The sequence below is a fragment of the Aplidium turbinatum genome, chromosome 5, assembly GCF_918807975.1.
Source record: "Aplidium turbinatum chromosome 5, kaAplTurb1.1, whole genome shotgun sequence".
Classification (NCBI taxonomy): domain Eukaryota; kingdom Metazoa; phylum Chordata; class Ascidiacea; order Aplousobranchia; family Polyclinidae; genus Aplidium; species Aplidium turbinatum.
In genome coordinates, this window is record NC_137476.1 from 18,353,627 (window position 1) to 18,374,242 (window position 20,616).

Here is a 20,616-nt window from a genome sequence, read left to right on the forward strand (position 1 = left end):
CTATCCTTCTGTCTGGTTGTGTGTACCCTGTTGGTTACCGTGGCACCCAGCTGCTCTAATCTGGTCTTGTAGAGGTTAGCCACGTGGTAGAGTTTAAATACAGGGGCATTGTCCTCATCTTCATGCATATCCTCCATGAACACCACCAGCTCAGCAAAGGCTATGCCATGCAATCGATCATCGTCCTCGTCTTTGAGTGATGCTGGTCTGATTTTGTTGTATAATGCACGGAGACAGTCGCGATGGTAGTTTGCCTCGATTGCAATCAGGTCTCCTGCAGACAGCTTGGCCTTCAGTGTCCTGCAATTCAGTGGCCAGCTGGCTTATTGCAGAAGGAAACAGCTCGGTTGACTGTGGAAGCCTGTGGGCAGCTGCTGATCGTGTGCTGCGCAGGGTTGAAGTACCGGTACCAAATTGTTGTCCTGAAGCGGATTCTGCTCTGTTCTGGTCAAATATTTTTTGTTGAACTTTAAACGACATTTCTTGTGCCACTGAGCACTGTGTCTCCTCAAGTTAGCTTCTTTGTCATCGCCATCATCCAGTCTGTTGACGTCGAGTTCCATCGGCATGTGACCAAGTCCCTTGAACTGGCTGAGGTCTTCTTTCAATGATGCATAGCCAAAACCTCTCGGTTTCATGGTAGATCTTAGTGGGCACTGCAAACTAACAACCATTGCTACAAGAGCAAGAGTGTAACACTTCCATCCTTGCTGCCTGCGCACTCTGCACATGCGCGTTAACAAATAACAATCACCACTACTGAAAGAATAAAAGACAAGTGTTGCCATTGTTGTTTCAATCTTACAAAATACAGTAAGCTAAATGCAAAAAGCCAAACAGAAAATTTGGAGCCAAACCAATATGAAAAAAAGCCAAAATAAGGCCAAAAGGCCAAACCCAAATTTTTTGCCCTGGAAACGACTTCAAAAAAGGCCAAATTGGTGAAGTTTAGTCGTAAAAGGGCCAACCTGGCAACTCTGGTAATAATGACCAACACACTCACACAGTCAAAACTCTGTAGAATGTGTACACACTTTTATTATAACACCTATGCATGGTTTGTACATCATACACACGTTTAAGATTAAGCAATGACGTCAAATATCAATATTCTGATACTTTGAGGTCATTGACCTCTCAAGGTCATCAGAGGTCAAATCTGACTTACCTCCCAATCTTAAAATGACCCTTATGGCATGTGCTAACACTGGTGAAAATTTCATGCTTTAGTCATAATTTGCACAATTGATTTGATTATGAGAGGGGATCAGCTGTACTTTTTTTTTAGATCAGCTGTACTAATAGGTTAATTTGATTCTTAAACCAACGACTGAAGGACAAGGTTAATTTTAAAATTTGATTGAAGCGAGCAAGAGATTTTTTTCTGGTGCAGAAAAAGATTGTATCGACTGCAACCCCTGGCATCCGCTATCAGAGCTGCGCTGATTATTGAAATTTTTTCACCAGTTATCTCAAATGTATTTTCTCTCCTTGTAGTAGTAGTAGTAGTAGTCCAGTTTTAATCCGGTGATGTCCCCGTTACCGAGGGTGACCGGATTCACTTCCAAATGTAATCGTCTTCACACCCTGCCTCCACATCGATCTGTCTAACGCGTCCTCTCTTGTTAAGCCCACCTTGCTGCTTTCTTCCTCCACTTGCCTTTTCCACATTTTCTTGGGTCTTCCTTGTTTTCTACCGGAATGGCCCGTTTCGGCTAGTCCGATTGGGCTGATCCGATTCGGCTAGTCCGATTCGGCTATTACCCTTTTCGGCTACAGCCTGATTCGGCTAGTTTGATTTGGCTGATCCGATTCGGCTAGTTCCCTATTGGGCTACAGTCTTTATCGGTTAGTTCCCTATTCGGCAATTTTTTGAAAATCCAACGATAATCCTTCTGTAATCCAACAAAATCCAACATCGTTTCTTTTGCACTCCGACAAATTTAGCGAAAAATGTTTGAATTATTAAACTTCTTTTATATTTGAAATTATCGAAGCTTTAGATGAGTGGGGTTTTGACCTAACCATTGAGATTTTAAAACTAAAAAGCGAATTAAATTTATTTTTGAACTATTACTGTTTGCTCAGATGAAATTGACATGTATCATGCGTCGCTGTCTGCATGCAAACTTAGAATATATTAGAATCCTCAACTATTACAAAACTCTAAATCCAACGACGCCTTCTGTTTATTTACAGTAGAGAATTTTGTATTTTGATCTCGAAGCTTTAGATGAGTGGGGTTTAGACCTAACCACTGAGATCATAAATCATATTTATGACACCGGTTACATCCCTAGTGATATGGTACGTTCCATATTCATAACTTTACCAAAGAAAATCGGAGCAACAGAATGGTCACTCCACAGAACAATTAGCCTTGTGAATTACGTAACAAACAGCTTACGGTACTCCAAATCATGATGATGAGATTGAGACCAAAACTACAATCGGAAATTTCAACAGCACAGTTTTTATTTGTTTCAGACAAAGGGACCACAAAAGGAATTTTTACATTAAAAATGATAACAGAGAGATGTGTCCGATCTCCAGATCTTATCAACGCTTACAGTGAGATGATTTTGAGAGACATCGAACATATGAATGGAGTAAAGGTTGGGGTAAAAAGTGTAACAAGCTTGAGATACGCTGATGAATGATGATACAGTCCTGGTAGCAGAATCTGCAAACGATCTACAGGACTTATTAAATTGTGCTGTCAATAACAGTACACCAATGGGTTTAGAGTTAAATTCAAAAACAGAATGTACGACCGTATCAAAAAAGAAAACTTATCCAAATTGCAACCATACACTCAATGGTGTGTTGCACTCAATGGTGTGAAACAAGTTGATAAATTGAAATATCTTGGGTACACTATAACTTGCAATGGCAAAGTGACACTGAAATTAAAAAGAGAACCGCTATAGCAAAGGATACTTTCAGTAAAATGGGCACAGTCTTCAGGAATCGCAACATGACAACAAAGACCAAAATTAAACTTTTGAAAGCATATGTAGAATCAATTCTAACCTACGGATGTGAATGCTGGACAATAAGTAACGATATGATAATAAGAACAGTTAGATGGCGCCAGATGCAATTTGTAGGTCATATTCACAGACATGGAGATTTGGAAACATTTGGGATGGGTAAAGAAGCAGTGGTCGTCAAAGATTAATTTATTTAAACAGATTGAATCAATGGACCACAAACACAACAGTCAAAACGAACGATTTTATACGAATGGCAAATGACAGAAATGTTTGGAAGACCATGATCGCCAACGTCTGTATCAGATGAGACACATAATCATCATCAATCGTTTCTTTTGCATTCCGACAAAGAAAAATAAATTGAATTGAAATTTAGCGAAACATAAAAAGCGAATTGAAGTTATTTTTGGACTATTAAATTATAATGTTGCTCACATAAACTTGACATGTATCCTGCGTCACCGTCTGTATGCAAACTTAGAATATATTCGAATCCTCAACTATTACAAAAATCCAATCCCTAGTTTAACAAGTCAATACAATCAATACGGTACATAACAAGTAGGGTGGGTCGAAACGGACTTTTTCTCCGATTTCATTGCTACAAACTTTCTTTCTTGCGAATAATCATAAAACGACATTCCTGAAAGTTTGAGCTTGATCGAACATCGTCTTCATTTCTAAAAATCGCGATTTAGGCCAGTGTTCACTACCTGTGAAATAAGTAGGGCCAGTAAAAGTCATTAAAGTCATATTTTATTGGTAATGCAGAAAGTTGTCAAACCGATAACAGTGAAACAACGACGTTTCTACGGTGTCTATTTAAGAAGTTGTAAAGTCAAAAAAAGTTATATTTTCTGTTTTAGATCATAAAATATGACTTCATTTTTACTTCAAAATACAAAGATTGAGCCGGAGTAACTTTGTAAATGCAGTTCAAACAGCTGCTGTAGACATTGAAATTTGATAATTTGTCAATAAGGGAGGTAATGAGAGTTCTCACGCTGAGTCTCACGAAGCATTGGAAGCAACATTTTTATTACTTTCTGTAGCCTAGTAATAGCGCTTGCTGTTTGATGTTAATTTGCATTGTGACATCATCTTGACACATTATTTTGCAACACACAATCCAGTCTCTGAACATTATAAACACTTGCAGTAGGCCACTACGTCGCTAATAAACTGAACCGTCGTAACTTAAAAAATGCAGTTTTGAGAAAATTGAATTTTAAAGTTCACGCTGTGTTTGCTGTACCGTACATTGTTTGATCTTTCTAAAAGTTCTCTAACGGAAAAACATGAAAACTATATATACATTGTTTTTTTTCATGGAGCTTTGTTGTTGAAAAAAAAAAATACAATTATTTTTTGCAAAAATTGAACGTTAGAAAAATGATATGGACATACGATAGTTTAACAATAAAAAATTGTCGAAATGTAGTTACAATAAAACAGCAAAATTGTTATGCGAAATAGAAAGAAATATAAGTAAGCCTTAAATATCAACATGCAAAAAACGATTGAAAGAAAAATTAACTAACAGAAAAGGGAGTGTTAACATGAAACGTGTAAAATTACTTTCAGAGCAGAGTATCGTATTCGTAAGTCCCATTTTATTATTTTATTTTTTTGCAAAACTATCGTAACTCCAATTTACGATAGTTCATCGTTCTGTATCATCAAAACTAAAGCAGATGGACTTACGATGCTTTAACAAAATAAACTGTAGTTTATAAAGATATCAAATCAATCAAAAACGCAATTTTGAAAAATTTGGTCTTACGATAGTTCAGCTTATTAACGGCGACTAAGTCAACCAGTGCGGAGACCTCAAGAGTCAAGGGTACTTTTCGACTACAGAGCTTTGACTCTTACTACTAAGTAGCTGGTTTGGTAGGTAGGCCTACACATAGGCGCCGACTTTTATTTTTGCACGGGGTGGCAGATAGCACAATATGGCAACCTATAAACTTTCAAACTGCATGTTTTTGTTTGATTTTTACTAAGCATTCGAAAATTGCATTTTTTTAATGAAATTTGAAAATATATATTCATTTAGGGGGTTGAGCTATCAATCATCGAGATAATTTTATGTCCGAGTATTTTATAGCTGTCATTATTTATAGCGATATTGAGCAGTTTAAAATTTTTCAAAAAAGATTTTTGGGAGAAGCAATGGAAAGATCGTATTTTATTGATTGATAAATCCCATTGTAAACCTAACAAATGTAACAATGACTTATGAAAAGTAACAAATAAAACGATCGCAACAACAACAAGGAAAAAAATCGTAGCCACGTGTTGCGTAACCTTCACGTAGCTTGCTTGATGTTACGCGAGTATCATGCTTACGTGACAAAAACAATCATTTTCTTCGCAATACTGTATTGGTTCCCCTCTTGCTTTACGTGGACTTGAAGCGAAAACCAATGATCAAAAAAAGATTTAAACGTCCGTTCAAATTACATTTATTTGCACTGCAGTAAGTAATGTAACCTAAACGGGGTGGCTGCCATCATGCCATAGAGGTTATGGGGTGGCGTGGCTGGCCACCCCGTAAGTCGGCGCCAGTGGATGCATAAGACATTTGAATTTTTGTAGTGATTTTCCACCGAAATAGAAGTGTTTTGTTAGTTGTTCGAGTGTGTTATTGTTCAAAATACATGTAAAAACTTACATACGAGTTATTAATTAGAGATTAGCATAAATTTGATGCTTTAAAACAAAGTCATATATTATCATATATTTCAAAAAATAAAGTCATATTTTTCAATTTTTTAGGTAAAAAAATGGCCCTAGTAATAAGTAATAGCACAACGTCACTATCAAAGCAGTTGTAATTATTACGGTAGGCCAGTCCGTGGTGCATTCCCAGGTCCAACGTCAATGCAGGTGAAACAATGGTTGCGATTATTACAATTCAAGTACTTGACATTTCTTATCACATTTTCTCAAATGATCAAAATATAGTCATCATAACACACATTATTACCTGATTTGTTGCCGCACAAGTGTGGATGCGAGCCTTGCATTTGTCATCACGTCGGGAACAACGCCAGTATTTCTTAAGCCCGTCTGGACTATATTGAGCTAGTTGAAACATGTAGCCATCATGCAGAAAAACCTCACCTTTGCGCTGCGTAGCCTACTAATCGATTCCTCTGCCATGATCAAGTAACATCAACTGAGAGTCTAACGATGAAACTAACCAAAGGCATTTCAGGTCATGTAACGTCGAAACCCAGGTTTACTCTAAACTGCCACTTAGGTTTTAACTTCATCTTTTATGGCAAACGCTATTTGGCAACTGTCTTTTTCGTTGACACGTTTTCGCTGAGACTTTATCTCATTAACCCCTATTGGTAATCATGAAAACTGTTGTTTTCATGTAAAACACATATTTTGAACGAACCCAGACATCAAAACTCGTCATTTTTACATTGATTCAACGTCTGCAGACGTTGAATGAATGTAAAAATGACGGATTTTGCCGTCTGGGAAGGCCCTCAAAGGTAAACACTGGATAAAATGCAAGAATGCAAAAGATACCATATTGTCGAATTAAAATACAAATTCTCTAAATAAACAGAAGAACCGGACATACATTTCTCTGTTATCATTTTTAATGTAAAAATTCCTTTTGTGGTCCCTTTGTCTGGTACAAACAAAAACTGTGCTGTTGAAATTTCCGATTGTAGTTTTGGTCTCAATCTCATCAACATGATTCGGAGTAAGCTGTTTGTTACGTAATTCACAAGGCTAATTGTTCTGTGGAGTGACCATTCTGTTGCTCCGATTTTCTTTGGTAAAGTTATGAATATGGAACGTACCATATCACTAGGGATGTTTCCGGTGTCATAAATATGATTTATGATCTCAGTGGTTAGGTCTAAACCCCACTCATCTAAAGCTTCGAGATCAAAATACAAAATTCTCTACTGTAAATAAACAGAAGGCGTCGTTGGATTTAGAATTTTGTAATAGTTGAGGATTCTAATATATTCTAAGTTTGCATGCAGACAGCGACGCATGATACACGTCAATTTTATCTGAGCAAACATTGATAGTTCAAAAATAAATTTAATTCGCTTTTTAGTTTTAAGATCTCTATGGTTAGGTCTAAACCCCACTCATCTAAAGCTTCGATGATTTCAACTATAAAAGAAGCGATATTACAACATTCTCTAAATAAACAAAAGACGTCGTTGTCCATTTTATGTGAGCAAACAGTTCAATTTAATAGTTCAAACATTTTTTGCTAAATTTCATTTCAATTTGTTTTTCTTTGTCAGAATGCAAAAGAAACGATGTTGGATTACAGAAGGATTATCGTTGGATTTTCAAAAAATTGCCGAATAGGGAACTAACCGATAAAGACTGTAGCCCAATAGGGAACTAGCCGAATCGGATCAGCCAAATCGGACTAGCCGAATCGGGCTGTAGCCGAAAAGGGTAATAGCCGAATCGGACTAGCCGAATCGGATCAGCCCAATCGGACTAGCCGAATAGTAGCAGACCCGTTTTCTACGACCCTCCACTCGCAACTCCAGCACTCTTCTCAAAACATCATCTTCATCCCTTCTCAAAACATGCCCATACCACCTTACTCCATTCGCTTTCGCCAACTTATCAACATTTTCATTCAACCCAAGCAAGTTCTTCAGTATTCCTTTTGTCCATCAGCTTCACACCACACATTGCTCTCACCATCGCTCTCTAAGTTCTTCTTAAAATCGCCAATTCGTTTTCTCGTAAGCACCATGTCTCACTTCCATACAGCATTGCAGATCTCACACAACTAGTATAAATGCTTTGCTTGTTTAATTATATGGAAAATGATTGCCGTTAGTAAATGTATATATAGAATATATTGTATAATGTATATAGCTTATAATTTGTTTTGTTGGTGTATCACTCTCTCTCTCTTTTGCACGTGAAACCGATTGTACTGTCTGGGCTTTAAAATGTCGATTCTACCTGGTTAACAATTAACATTAGTGATCGTATATAGTATACCAAGGGTCTCAAACATCCGACATTTGCTTGGTTTTCAGAGCAATTTGAGTTAGAGACCTTTGGTTTATAGGCATTTTATGTACACAATTGCCACATCACTTTCCAATGTTGCAGCATTATTTATTTAGACGTGCCATGAAAGTGTGTGCTGAAGCTCAGAGTGGACTTGCCAAAGAAAAAGCAATGTATGAAATGTTTGTAGATGAACAAATCATTTCTCCGCTACAAAATTTAGTGGAAGTAAGTTTTCATTGCTGATAGCATTATTGGTTTCCAATTCGTGCTGGGTTCAAGTAACAAAAATTTACTGTTTAAGTAATCAGTAATTTTTAACAGTATGGTAACTTAAGTAATCCGTAATTCATACAAATCTAGTAGTTATCAGTCTTTAAAACATCAAAGCACAACATCAAAATTGTTACAACCCTCACATATTCAATCATTCATTTCACAAACGGTCAATAAAAGCTTTTGACTTGTTCGATCAGCATCCCGTCAATAGTAATATTTAAACTTGCTAGTTAGAAGTAGATAAGTTCATAAGGAAGTAGTCAATGGCCAAACTATCTTTCAGATTCCACGGAAGACTAAGAGAATAAAGAATTAAGGCAGAATTTCAATGTTTTGTGCATTCACTTTTTTAAGTCTTAAATCTATTGTCTACGCTGGACATTACATTTCCTTTGCCGACACCTGACCCATGGGTTTGTTCCAACCGATACAGACATGGATGTGCCTAGCCTCAATCGTCTTCGTACGACGTCGTGGTTTTCCGTTTAAACATGCAACAAAGGGGAATGGCATCTTGTGAATATGGTGCTGAGAAACAGATCGCAGAGCAAATCATCAACCATCTTCAGATTGTACAATCTTTAACCAATCTAAGGTAGTGTACGGTCAGCGTGTCTTGGATGGGGAAACCGAAGATTGGCCGCTCTCTAGTAGCCTTTCAGTGTAGTCCAAGAGCATCATGAACCTGGCTTTGAAAAAGGACCATCGGCCTTAGAACCTGACACGAAGAACACGCAATGATTACATGTGCACCATGTCATGTGTTCTGTAGTATTGTGTTTACTAGCAAACGCAATGTACCTTTTGAAACCTTTGCTTTTCTAATATTACTTAAAAATATCAAATTAACGAGAAATTCTACAAGGTGATAATAAGTAAAAGTTTTCAAGAGATTTATAGCGCACTTGAACCCACTCCTATTTAGACTGAATAGCTGATGAAAGTAGCGAATCTTGCACGAGTTAAGTGTGAAACTACTTGAAAAAAAAAACTTTGTCCATCACTTTTGGATAAAACGTTTGAAGTCTGTTGTTCAACTTGTATAAGATATCATTTTTGCTTTGTAACATTACAAATTTCAATAGTTGTAAATACATCTTTATATCCGTTGAAAGAAATATTTCAGTTGGCCCAACAGGTAAAAATTGCAATTTGACATTTCCTTGCTCTCACTTCCCAATTATCATCACTGTTCAATTGTTCATGCTGTGGGAATATAATTTTGTTATGTAACTGCAGACAGTGCGCACCGTGTCAGCCTTTCGGCCTCCTCAGTGCAGTAGGTACACTGGGTAATGGGTATGGCCGCAGAGATATATTATACCTCCGTGTGACGTTTTCCCATTTGTGGAACCCAAAGAGCTCCAAAAATGGTAGTAACGCCAACCTTGCCAAAGTGCTCAACTACAAGCAGTGACCTTTGCGCAATGCGCAGCAAGGTGCCTCCAGAAAAGTGCTCAATAGGCATATGCCAAGAGCGTCCATAACTGCAGAGCAGACGGTGCACACCGTTCCGGCCTCCTCGGTGCAGTAGGTACACTGTGAAAACAATTATACTGTGTAATTAATTACTATTGAATTGCTTCAGTTGTTTGTTTCGGTCACGTGATGATTTTTAAGATGTCCGTAGTAAGTAGTTGCAAAATCTTTATTTTGTTCTTGACATGGCCTTTTGTTTTTATATACCTTTACTTGCAAATATTTTATAATTTAATGCGACAGTCAGTATGCTCATGAATTGTTAAAATCCCATCGAGGTATAAAAATTGTTTGGCACTTTCATTTTCAACATAAAGTTAGTAGTATTTTTAAGTTTCTAAGTTTAATCTTCATTATTTAAAATTCTATTCAAAATTTTAGGTAGAAATTCCAACCGTCCAAAAACAACGAGATCGTTTAAAAAGGCTGGTTTTGGACCGAGATGGAGCTAACCAAAACTATCTAAAAGCACAAAAAGTTCTTTTAACACCGGGGATCAACTATCAACAAGCATCCGCAAAAGCCGATGCACTGAAGGAAGAATATGACCAGGCGGTGACACGCATGGAGCAATGCAAGGTATTATACTGGATCTGTTGTCAGAAGTCATAATATTACTTGAGGGTCGACGCATCTTAAACCTATAGTTTTGGCGAGTGACTGACTATTCATCTTGGATGAGTCATCACTGGGCGCATTTCGCTTCAAGACTATTTTTTCACATCTGTTCTATTATGGATATCTTACCATGAACCAATGTTACACAAACATTAAGCAGCAAAGATTCGATCATGATTGTCAGGATTGGTGAATAATTATATTCCGCTTTGCATGCTACATGTGTTCTCTAATTCAGTGTTCTTCAACCTTTTTTGTGATGGTGCACCATTAAAAATGTTGTGACAAACTCGTGCACCTATTTTACTTAAAAGGCAAATCGAGGTGAAAAATGATACGAACATCATCTTACAAAGAGGCGATTACTCTATGATATTACAGTAGAATTCGCCTATAATGGCTTCGTTTATAACATCAATTCGCCTATTACGTCACATTTCGCTCGGTCCCGGCAAAATTCTTATCTTTTATGTACATTGTAGTTCGGCTACAACAGCATCGCCTATAACGTCAATTCGCATGTAACAGCACCCTTTATTAGTCCCCATACGTCTTTTGTTCGTTTATAATGTCACTTTAAGCCATCACCTTCACCACGAACGGTCAGTCTTTTAATCCAGTTAGTGCTGCTGCTTGCAGGGACTTTAATTAACTGAATTTTTTCTCGCGTGAAAAACCATCACGTGTAAAAAGCAGCTCTACAGCTGACCTTTAAACAACTCAAAGCAACAGTTGTACGTGCAGTACTGTATAAACTATGTAACAAGCTGTATTGCGCAAATTTCCTGTACCTTTCGCTGTAGGTTATTTTTTTTAAACAATTTCTTTGTTTACTGTATTTTCTGCGTGATTTTTGTCAGTTTGGTGGTACACAGTAAACCTGACTGGATTATACACCTCTTTCTTTAATGAAAAGACAGTTTTGGAATAGTTTGCAGTAGTTCGTCTATAACATCAATTCGGCTATAACGTCAGTTTTCGCAAACCCCTAGAGGTGCCGTTATAGGCGAATTCTACTGTACCTGAAACAAGCAAAGAAAATTGAAGAAATAATATTTAATAACTTTTTTAGCTGAATTTTAATAACCAAAAACGATTAGTTATATGGCTGGCGGCTGAGTAACCGAGGGGTGAGAGTCCTGGTACCGCAATCGAAAGGGCGCCGGTTCGACCCCGCTAAAGAGCGTGCCCATCGAGACTGTGTCTTTGGCAGGACATTTTATGGCATGTTTGAGGGTGGACATAAAGATTGGCTTCATTGTTATTCCTCGACTACAGTGTATCTAAATCTTCAAACATTTGGTGTAAGCCTGGATAGCACAAAAAAGAAACCAAGAACTCAAACCGAGGAATGATATCCATTTCAATTCCGCCCCTCGTCAGTGTGTGATTGCATATTTTTAAGATTAGATTTCACTCAAACAAGATAAATTACCCTCGCATAAATGCGTAATTGGCATTTGAATTAGCATGCGCAAGTTGCCTTTACTGCTATATATTCTGGCAAATATAACTGGTTTACCCAGAAATCAGCTCATGGATCTTTTTAAATAATGCTTTCGATTGGAGATCAATTAAATCTTCGAGTTCTGTAAAAAGTCTATCATACGTGTGGCATTCTCTTCAGCGTTAAAATATTCTTCAAAACTGTTCTGCAATAATCTAACATGGGATTGGGCATCAATAAGTGGAAGCAATTGCTTTTGAAAATTAATTTCGTGATGGTTTTTTTCTTCATAGTATTGACTTTGGACATAGGCCTGTAGTACTTTTAAAAAGATTTTTTTTTTCCTCTGCGAAGTCAGTTAAGTTCATTAAGTTGTTTGAAACGGGAGGCCATATACCGGTACGCTGCAATTTGTGCTAACCAACAATTGTCATAAAATTTGCAAGCACCTTGGCCATGCTCTTCTTTTAAAAAAAACCCACTTCTTCTCTGAGTGGAGATAGTCTGAAAACTTTGCCTCTGGAGAACCACTGTATTTCCGTATGCAAGAGTAATTCTGGGAATGACGCATCTATTTGTTTACACAACTTAGTGAATGTCCTACGCTTTTTTGCATGGCTTCAAATACAGTTAACAATATCAACAACTTCCTGTAGTAGTTTTGTAAAAGTCGTATCATTTTCGTCATATTACCTCTCCTTTTCATTTTCTTTGAGCTTTAAGAGGTAGGATGCAATGAAAAGAAACACATTTAGAAGAAAATTCTTTTTTTAACACCGTTGATATTTTCTATATTGCTGCTGCACCATCTGTGATAACTGATTTATATTTTCTTCAACTGAGTGATTTCTCCTTCATATAACCACCCAATATCTCAAATATAGAATTGGCGGTTGCATCCACTCCAAAAGGTTTGCAAAATAAGTAATGCTCTGTGATTTTTTTACGTGCAGAATCAGCAAATCTACAAAACACAATGAGTTGAGCTTCTGAATATAGGCTACATCAGTTGTTTCATCTAACTGGATGGCGAATGAAGGGCTTTCTTTTTCTTTTTTTATCAACTAAGTTTGTTGTTACACTTAGACATAGGTTATAAACTGTGGTATCCGTCAAAGAAATTTTTGAAACTTTATCAATTAGGCTATTTCTTTGCCGCCCAGGTATCAAATCTGCTGCTTCAATTTCAATGTAGCAGAATATAATAATAATTTCCATCTGTTACAAATTAAATACTTGTCATTGTTTGATTAATTGGTTGTTTTTGCTAATAAAAAAGCTTTCGTGAAAGGCATCTGTTTAGTGTGATGAGATTGTGATTCATCCTTGTGTAGGCTACTCTTTCGTGCTGGTGCACCCCGAGCATATTTTGGTGCAGGCGTGCACACCGGTTGAAGAGCACTGCTCTAACCCATGCCCAGATTCATACAATGCAAAGCTACAAGTAAGTAGGTAACTTCGCACTTAGCAGACCAACTGAAGTTGCCACTCATCTGTTATCTTCTCAACCCAGCAATGGGGAAGCGCACTAGATATTTATGCAACGCATGATACGCCACAAAGCAACGCCAATGCTGCTTTTTCTTCTCAATCTACCAGGCTCATTCAACAATAGTAGCGCTTGATAATATTTTTCGTTTGTATAAATCCTGTTCATAGTTCATGGTACTCCGTTCTAACGGAGTACCTTTCACATAGTAAAGTTGCATTGCGCCACAGCGCACCACTCTATCTCAAAGCAATTCAACACCGTGGGTTAATAAAATTAAATTTGTTAAGTGTTAGTGCACTTCCAAACAGTGGGTTAAAATTTACCTAATCTGAAAAGCATAAATACTGCCAAACTTCTTAGGTTGTTCAAAACAACTGTTATTCAAAATCTTTGCTTTCAAAAAATAGATCTGTATTTTCAAATCACATTTCGTTTAAAACATCTCTGAGATGTGTTTGGAACTTTTAGAGTTTGAAATAAAATAACTTGCATTTTGACATACAACCACGACAAAGGTACTCCGTATCTTAAGAGCTATTATTATTTTCACTACAAAAAGTACCCAATGCCTAGCAGAGAATATTCTAGCATCGATAGATTACATTTTCATGCCTAGCTTTTGCCTTTCACTTTCAGATTGTGTTAATCGTGCTAGTAAAGTAGGTTAAAGTTTAAAATTTCTTAATAGGAGTTCAACAATAGTAATCAAAACGCATTGGTATGTCATGAGATATCCATCGGAATGACCCGTTTCGGAGAAATCCCATTTCAAAGACAGCTTTTTTCGGAGAAAACCGATTCGGTGAATTCGTGAGAGTTTGTTTTCACCATTGGTTGGGACAGCTCGCTAATAAAAGCAACTTTAGTTTTATGTTGAAACGTTTTTGAAACAAAATTTTGTTTCGTATGATGTATTCACAGGATTGTAGAGATTTTTATCATCTTTAAACTACTTTTTTTGCTGCAGAGTAAAAGCAAGCCACCACATCGAGTATTTAAAAATATAAACTACCCGTTTACTGCCAGATGCAATCTTAACGTAACTTGCATAAAAAACCTCTTTGTAGGCCTACTCTACAGGCAAGGCCGGCCAAATATCGCGTGCAATATTTTTCACAATTTACATTGCATTGCCCATTTTTTTTATTTAATAAAAAAAATTTCAATAAAAAAACGTAATGTGAGTAAACTTAGCCTAAACGGCCATCTTGTGGCCTTCATTATGAGCACAACTTTGATTTCATGCCTACGTTTTGTGACCTGTCAAAACAGGACTTTTTTGTTTCTGTCGTGAAATAAATACAGTTTATATACCTTAGTAACATTGTCTTTAACAATTGTTTTCAAACCGCCCCCATGAAAATTTTTGTGTAGCCTACACCACTGAAACGCACATTGTAACTGTTTATTTTTTTCTTGCTGAGACTTTTGTTGAGCCTTTTTCGCTGACATTTTACTTTCTGTTTGACCATTGCTTTTTTGGCTGAGAGTTTAATTAATTAACCTCAATTGTTACAATAATCATTTGATAACTTTTTTTTTTCTCGCTGAGACTTCAGTTGAGACTTTTTCGCTGACGCTTTACTTGGTCAACCTCTATTATGAGCTAATTCCTTTGAATCAAAAAAAGATGCTGCTGTGAAATATTAGAAATCTCCGAATTGGGATTTCTTCGAATCGGCTTCTCTAAATCAGATTCTCCAATTAGTAACAGACCGGATATCCATATGAAAGATAGACATGGGCAAACAGACTCAAGGCTGATGAACCGTGCAGTGAGTCACCCAAGGTGAATAGTCTCTTGCCAAGCAGTCCTCATCAAAATTGTCAAAAATTCTGATCACACGTGATGGAGATGCATAAGCATTCAATTTTTGGATATTTAAAGTTAGGTTTCACTTTGTTTCCCCAGTTTTACTATTGAATAAACAGAAAAAGTTATTTATGTTATGTGATTTGTGGACAGTGTAGAGTCAACACTGTAGTGAAGACAACTACTTGGTGTAAGATGTGCATACAAAACCACGCAGTTCGATTTGGCCCAACCTGTCAATGTGCTGTAGCCTGTACGTACTTTATGCTACCAGCAACTTGTAGCAATCCTCTGTGAGGTAACTAATGCATTTACCAGTACATTCAAGTCATACATTCTACACTGTTTCATGTATTCGATGTAGCAACTTGTTTTCTAAATAACGTTTTATAAACGTTGGTCATATCCTGGAATATTTCATCATGTTCATTCATCTCTTGGCTACGTCATCTTCCGTTTGCGTATGATTGGACCTTATGTCGAGGCAAGTTTTAGTAATCCCCCAACTTTTTGCAGGAGTCTGTTGCTTGTAACATTTTCGAAATATGCTTTCATAGTTTATTCTTTGACGAAGTTGTTTTTTCTACCTGAACTACTGACATTGTTAGTTCAAACTATTACTAGCAGGATTTAATCAGTGTTTGATTGAAAGACCTCGGATGTAGACACAAATTTCATCCCTTTGTTACTCAGGTGAATGGAATGGAAAGCATGTAACTTCCATGTAGGCTACCGTAGTCTACTGTCTATCGCCCTGTATTTGTAGGAACTACATATCATTTGCAAATTCACCCACATCAATGATTAACTTGCGGTCTTTGTCGAGTTTGCATGAAATAGTAATGTACATTGTACAGCTTAACTGAAAGGGGTAATATTAAACCATCAAACCGTTTATAGGGGTCTGCTACTATTCGGTGAGTCCGATTTGGTCAGTTCCTAACCTTTAATCCCTAACCATATCCCCTAACTCTAAAACGGCAATTATAATTAGGCTACGGTACGCAATCCTGGTTCGACTCCCGGCTTAAACTGGTTGTTGACAAACACTGCTCACCTCTACCCAGGGTGTAACAAATTGGGTGGGCGTAGTTGCTGAAGGAAAGGTGGCCGAGAGAAAGGAACTGGCCACCCTACTCTCGTTAGTGCCGAAGGCTTAGTCTAATGAGAACCTTATCTTCTCGTTCCCCGATGCTTGGATCAAGTATGGGACCCACCTTTACCTTTTTACCCAATAATTTAAAAAAAAAAATTGAAAAAATCCCCGTTAAGGGATCGGACTCAAAGAATCGGACTCACCGAATCGGACTCACCGAATCGGACTCACCGAATCAGATTCACCGAAACGGGCCATTCCGGTTCATAGTGGGTATTTTGCCTGTTTACTTTTATTTGTGACACACTATTTCCATTTGATGACAGCATTCCCACCAAAATGTTACTGCAGTATTCATTTCTTTGCCGAATCATTTGAAATTTATAGACATGTTTGTGCTCTTGCAGGACCAGCTTGTCACTGATATGTTTGAATACATATCTAAGGAGGTTGGTCATGGACAAAGAATGGCTGACGTGAGTACCATGCACTGATGAATATCTTGCCTAGTCTATAAGCCCACCATATTTATGCACACAAGCTTTACACAAACTTTGCTAACCCGTGAGCCTATAATAACATTATATGCACATATTATATGATTGGAGGCTAGTGTATTTTTTATTTTGTACTGTAGGCTAAATGTAGCCTACTTCATGTGTCTTTGAAATGATTGTTCTAAAAAATCAAATTGTCCTCCAGGGATTGATAGAAGTACAGGTTGACCAATTAGGCTTCGGTATCTGACAAGTGACGTATGTTAAACAAAAGTGCTGCTAGATATTTTTACAAAAAATAGTTTTTTGAAGTTTTTATGGTAGTGGTCACCCAAAGCTTGACTGTTTATAACTAGCCTGAAGCTTAAAGTTGCATAAAATTTGCAAAATTGATTTAAAGAAATTTCTAGTTATGTTATCTTGCAATGAGAAACTGAATTTACTTACAAAACGTAAATTGAAAAGAACTTCTTACAATTTTAGAAAATATATTACTGAGCAAAAAGATAAAAAAAAACTTGAGAAAATTTAAAATACACCTCATGAATAGAAAGCTTTATGTTTTCAGTGTTGAAGCATGTAATTTTATTTCAGGTTACAAGTTCTGTGTAGTGGTTATAAGTTCTGTGTAGCACAGGTTGTGTTTGCAAGCATTATGATGTTTTGATAAGTGGAAAATAAAATTGCTTTGGATTAATTTTAGAGTAGTTTTTCATTAGCAAGTTTTGGGTTAGCGCCAATGTAAAATCACAATTCCTCTGAAAAAGTTTGAAAAACAGTTGGCAACACTTCCGTTTAACACATTCTTTGCTTTGGTAAATTGGACATCCTGTACTTCTATGAAACCCTGGTGTATTCATTAAATCTCATATTCACTTAAAAATTCCTGGTTTTATTTTAAAAAATTATATAAAAAATGATTCTCCATACCAGTATTACCAGATGCTCTTCGATCAAGTACCAAAATATAGTCCAATATTTGTATAGTAACACGAAGATATCCCAAAATATCCTCAAAAACTATTTTTATCAACTACTATTCAGACGTTTTTCTGGTGATTCTGAATGCTATCAAGCTTAGCACCTTAGCAGTTAGCCTCCAGTCAAATTTGACGTATGCACATTGATGTGGTCTGCAGGTCGCCATCATGCAGACATACGAAAGAATCCACTGTAAAAGAATAATCATCAGTTTTATTCCAACAAAATAATAAGCGTAAAATGAAAAGTTATATATAATTGTTTTGTGTACGTTTTATGCACGGGTTGTAGTACTTTTACTAAAAATTATACTCTAAGAAAGTTCAGCCTGGAATCTCACCAATGCTTTTTCATGGGCCAACCAGCACTAATTGATGAATGTGATCTTGAAAAATCATGTAATTTGCCGGTACCAGGATCGTTTTTCAAGCTCTTACCATTCGATTGAGATTGCTGGCGCTGGTGTAACCATACTTTGGTCTTGACGCACTTCAATAACTTGAGTATATTTATCATGTGTAGTTTCACGCCAAGCAACTCGATTATCATCGAAGATGTGTTATTATGCTGGAAAAGCTTGAACCAGACCTGAATGACATACAAGGTAACGGTTCAAACAGTGGCAAATACAAGGCTGTGGAGTGGGGGTCGTTAAAAAAGGCTGACTCCGGCTTGATACAAAGCGAAAAACAATAAAAAAATTGTTTGAGTTTTTGTTTAAAATATTGTTTTGTTTTCGGTATTGCAACCTAAAACTTTACCAGAAAATATAAGTGTTTATTCTTGTCAGTTTATGTGAGAGTCGTCTGTTCGATTTCAATCACTACGTGTGAAACTAAACTTAAAAGGCAATAGCTAAAAAAATCTGGCATCACTGAAGTCGGAGCCGGCCAGTTTTTTAGCCGAGGAGTTGGAGTCATGTATTTTTTTCTCGACTTCACAGCCCTGGATTAAAAAACTTTTTTGACGTAACGTTTGTGAGTCACAATCTACACTCGCAAAGTCATTGGAAGCAACATTTTCATTATTTTTTGTTTTAGTTAGATCGTATATCACAAATTAAAAGTCATATTTTATGATCTAAAACAGAAGATATGACTTTGTAACGACTGACAAGCTTCGATGAATTCAACCACTCTTTGGCCATTTGTTTGTCTCTATTCTGAGGGGTTTCTCTTAAGCTTCACGATAAACCGTGATGCCGCAAAGCAACTAGATAAATTATATATGTCACCACCACTAAACTTTCGCTACCGTCGCCCACTTTGGCCATCGCCCACTTGGCTCCTCTCCCACTTGGTTCGTCGCCCACTTGGCTCGTCGCCCACTTGGTCTCGCCCAAGTGGGTATGGCCCAGTTGTCGTGTACCGCAGTTTCATTTGTAATTTTACAGACGCAAAAGCCTAAAAAGTGCTGATGTTTAGAACTGACAAAAAAATGACGTTGCATTGCCGAGTTTTTACTCTTTAAACTTCTATCGGATGCAAACACCAGTTTCACCAACTAAAATGGGACAACCTGATGATAAAAAAAATTACTGCATAGTGTACATAACCTACCACTATTTAAATGCCTTATTGAAAGAGAAAAGATTTTTATGATTCTCTGAGAGAATCAAATATTTTCCCCAATTTTATATTTTAAGAAGTACACTCAAAGGTACGTACAATCGTACATGGTAAGATACAGATACTTTACCAACTCATAACTAATATTATTGATAAAAATACAGCATATCAATCAGTTTTTAATCAAACTTTGCGCTGCCAAACGTTTAGGATATAACAAATGAACGACAAGCGTCTTGTTGGTGTTGAGTGCCGTAAAGCACATTCAAGTCCATGTCATTCAGATTTACCACTATAATCTTCCAACAAGGCAGAATCCCCATCTCAGGTAAACCTTATTGACCAACAAACCCGTGCAACAAAAGCCATCTCTGGCTTGTCTCAACCTTTTCGGTTCTCGTCACCACGACACTGTCTTCCAGGAGAAGACGAGCTAAACATTTTTGGCTTGACTTCGTAGATTGTTGTGGTAGACATTACATAGGCATCGATTACGTGGGGGTAGGGGGGCAAGATATATCTGTCACTCTCGTTGAAAATCTGCAACTTTAAGAAATCGCTTTCAGAACTGATAGGAAATTTTTGCTTCCTGGAATTAGCTTACTTCAGAAAAAAATTCCAATTGACCTATATGCTGTGACGGCATGGTCACTACTTCGTGATTTTTTTCCGCGGTTTTAGGCTGAATGAAGAGAGCTTCAACTTCTATATTTTTTATTGTTTTCATAAAAGCATTCAGTCAAAAGTGATTCACTCGCTTTACAAGGTCTTTCGTAGTGCAACTAAAGTTCTGAAGCTGTTTCATTGATTAACCAATAACCATCATTGAAAAACTATCTTCAATGCTTTTGCTGAATTGACGCTTTCTACACAATTTGACGTCAAACTTATTCTTCATGTTTTTTTTTGCGAGAATACAATCATGTTGGTAACATTGATATGGAATGACAGATTCGTTTTTGGACAGTTTTTAACCTCTGCTGATTGAATGTTGTACCTTGCAAGTAACTTTCTCTGTCTTTGTGTAGCAAATAATAAGTACAGTACCTCATAAATTGTTCTCACATTTTTGGATTGTTCACATCTGTGCTGTTTTGTTTTTAGAAAAAACTGTGGTCCACTCCTGGTTCGGTCGTCCGTTAGCGGAGCATTTGAAAATAACCGGCCGGGAGATAGCGTCTCCTATAGAAGCTTGTGTGTTGTGCTTGCTGGAATATGGCATTAAAGAAGAGGTAAAAGCATGTTATCAATGCTGTTTCGTGATAATTACTGAACCGGTTTTATACACATGTCTCGCGTTGTCGCGTTACTTATCAGGTGAT

The 20,616-nt window shown here is 37.0% G+C and overlaps 1 protein-coding gene across 1 annotated transcript in view; it reads left to right on the plus strand.

The window, feature by feature from the left end:
• LOC145770178 (rho GTPase-activating protein 17-like) overlaps window positions 1–20,616 on the plus strand; it is a 102,500-nt gene that overhangs the window by 61,829 nt on the left and 20,055 nt on the right. The window contains exons 5-9 of the mRNA XM_082581764.1: window positions 8,141–8,252; window positions 10,164–10,361; window positions 16,656–16,724; window positions 18,249–18,330; window positions 20,399–20,526. Of these exons, the coding sequence (XP_082437890.1) occupies window positions 8,141–8,252; window positions 10,164–10,361; window positions 16,656–16,724; window positions 18,249–18,330; window positions 20,399–20,526 (589 nt within the window). The remainder of the gene's footprint in view (window positions 1–8,140; window positions 8,253–10,163; window positions 10,362–16,655; window positions 16,725–18,248; window positions 18,331–20,398; window positions 20,527–20,616) is intronic.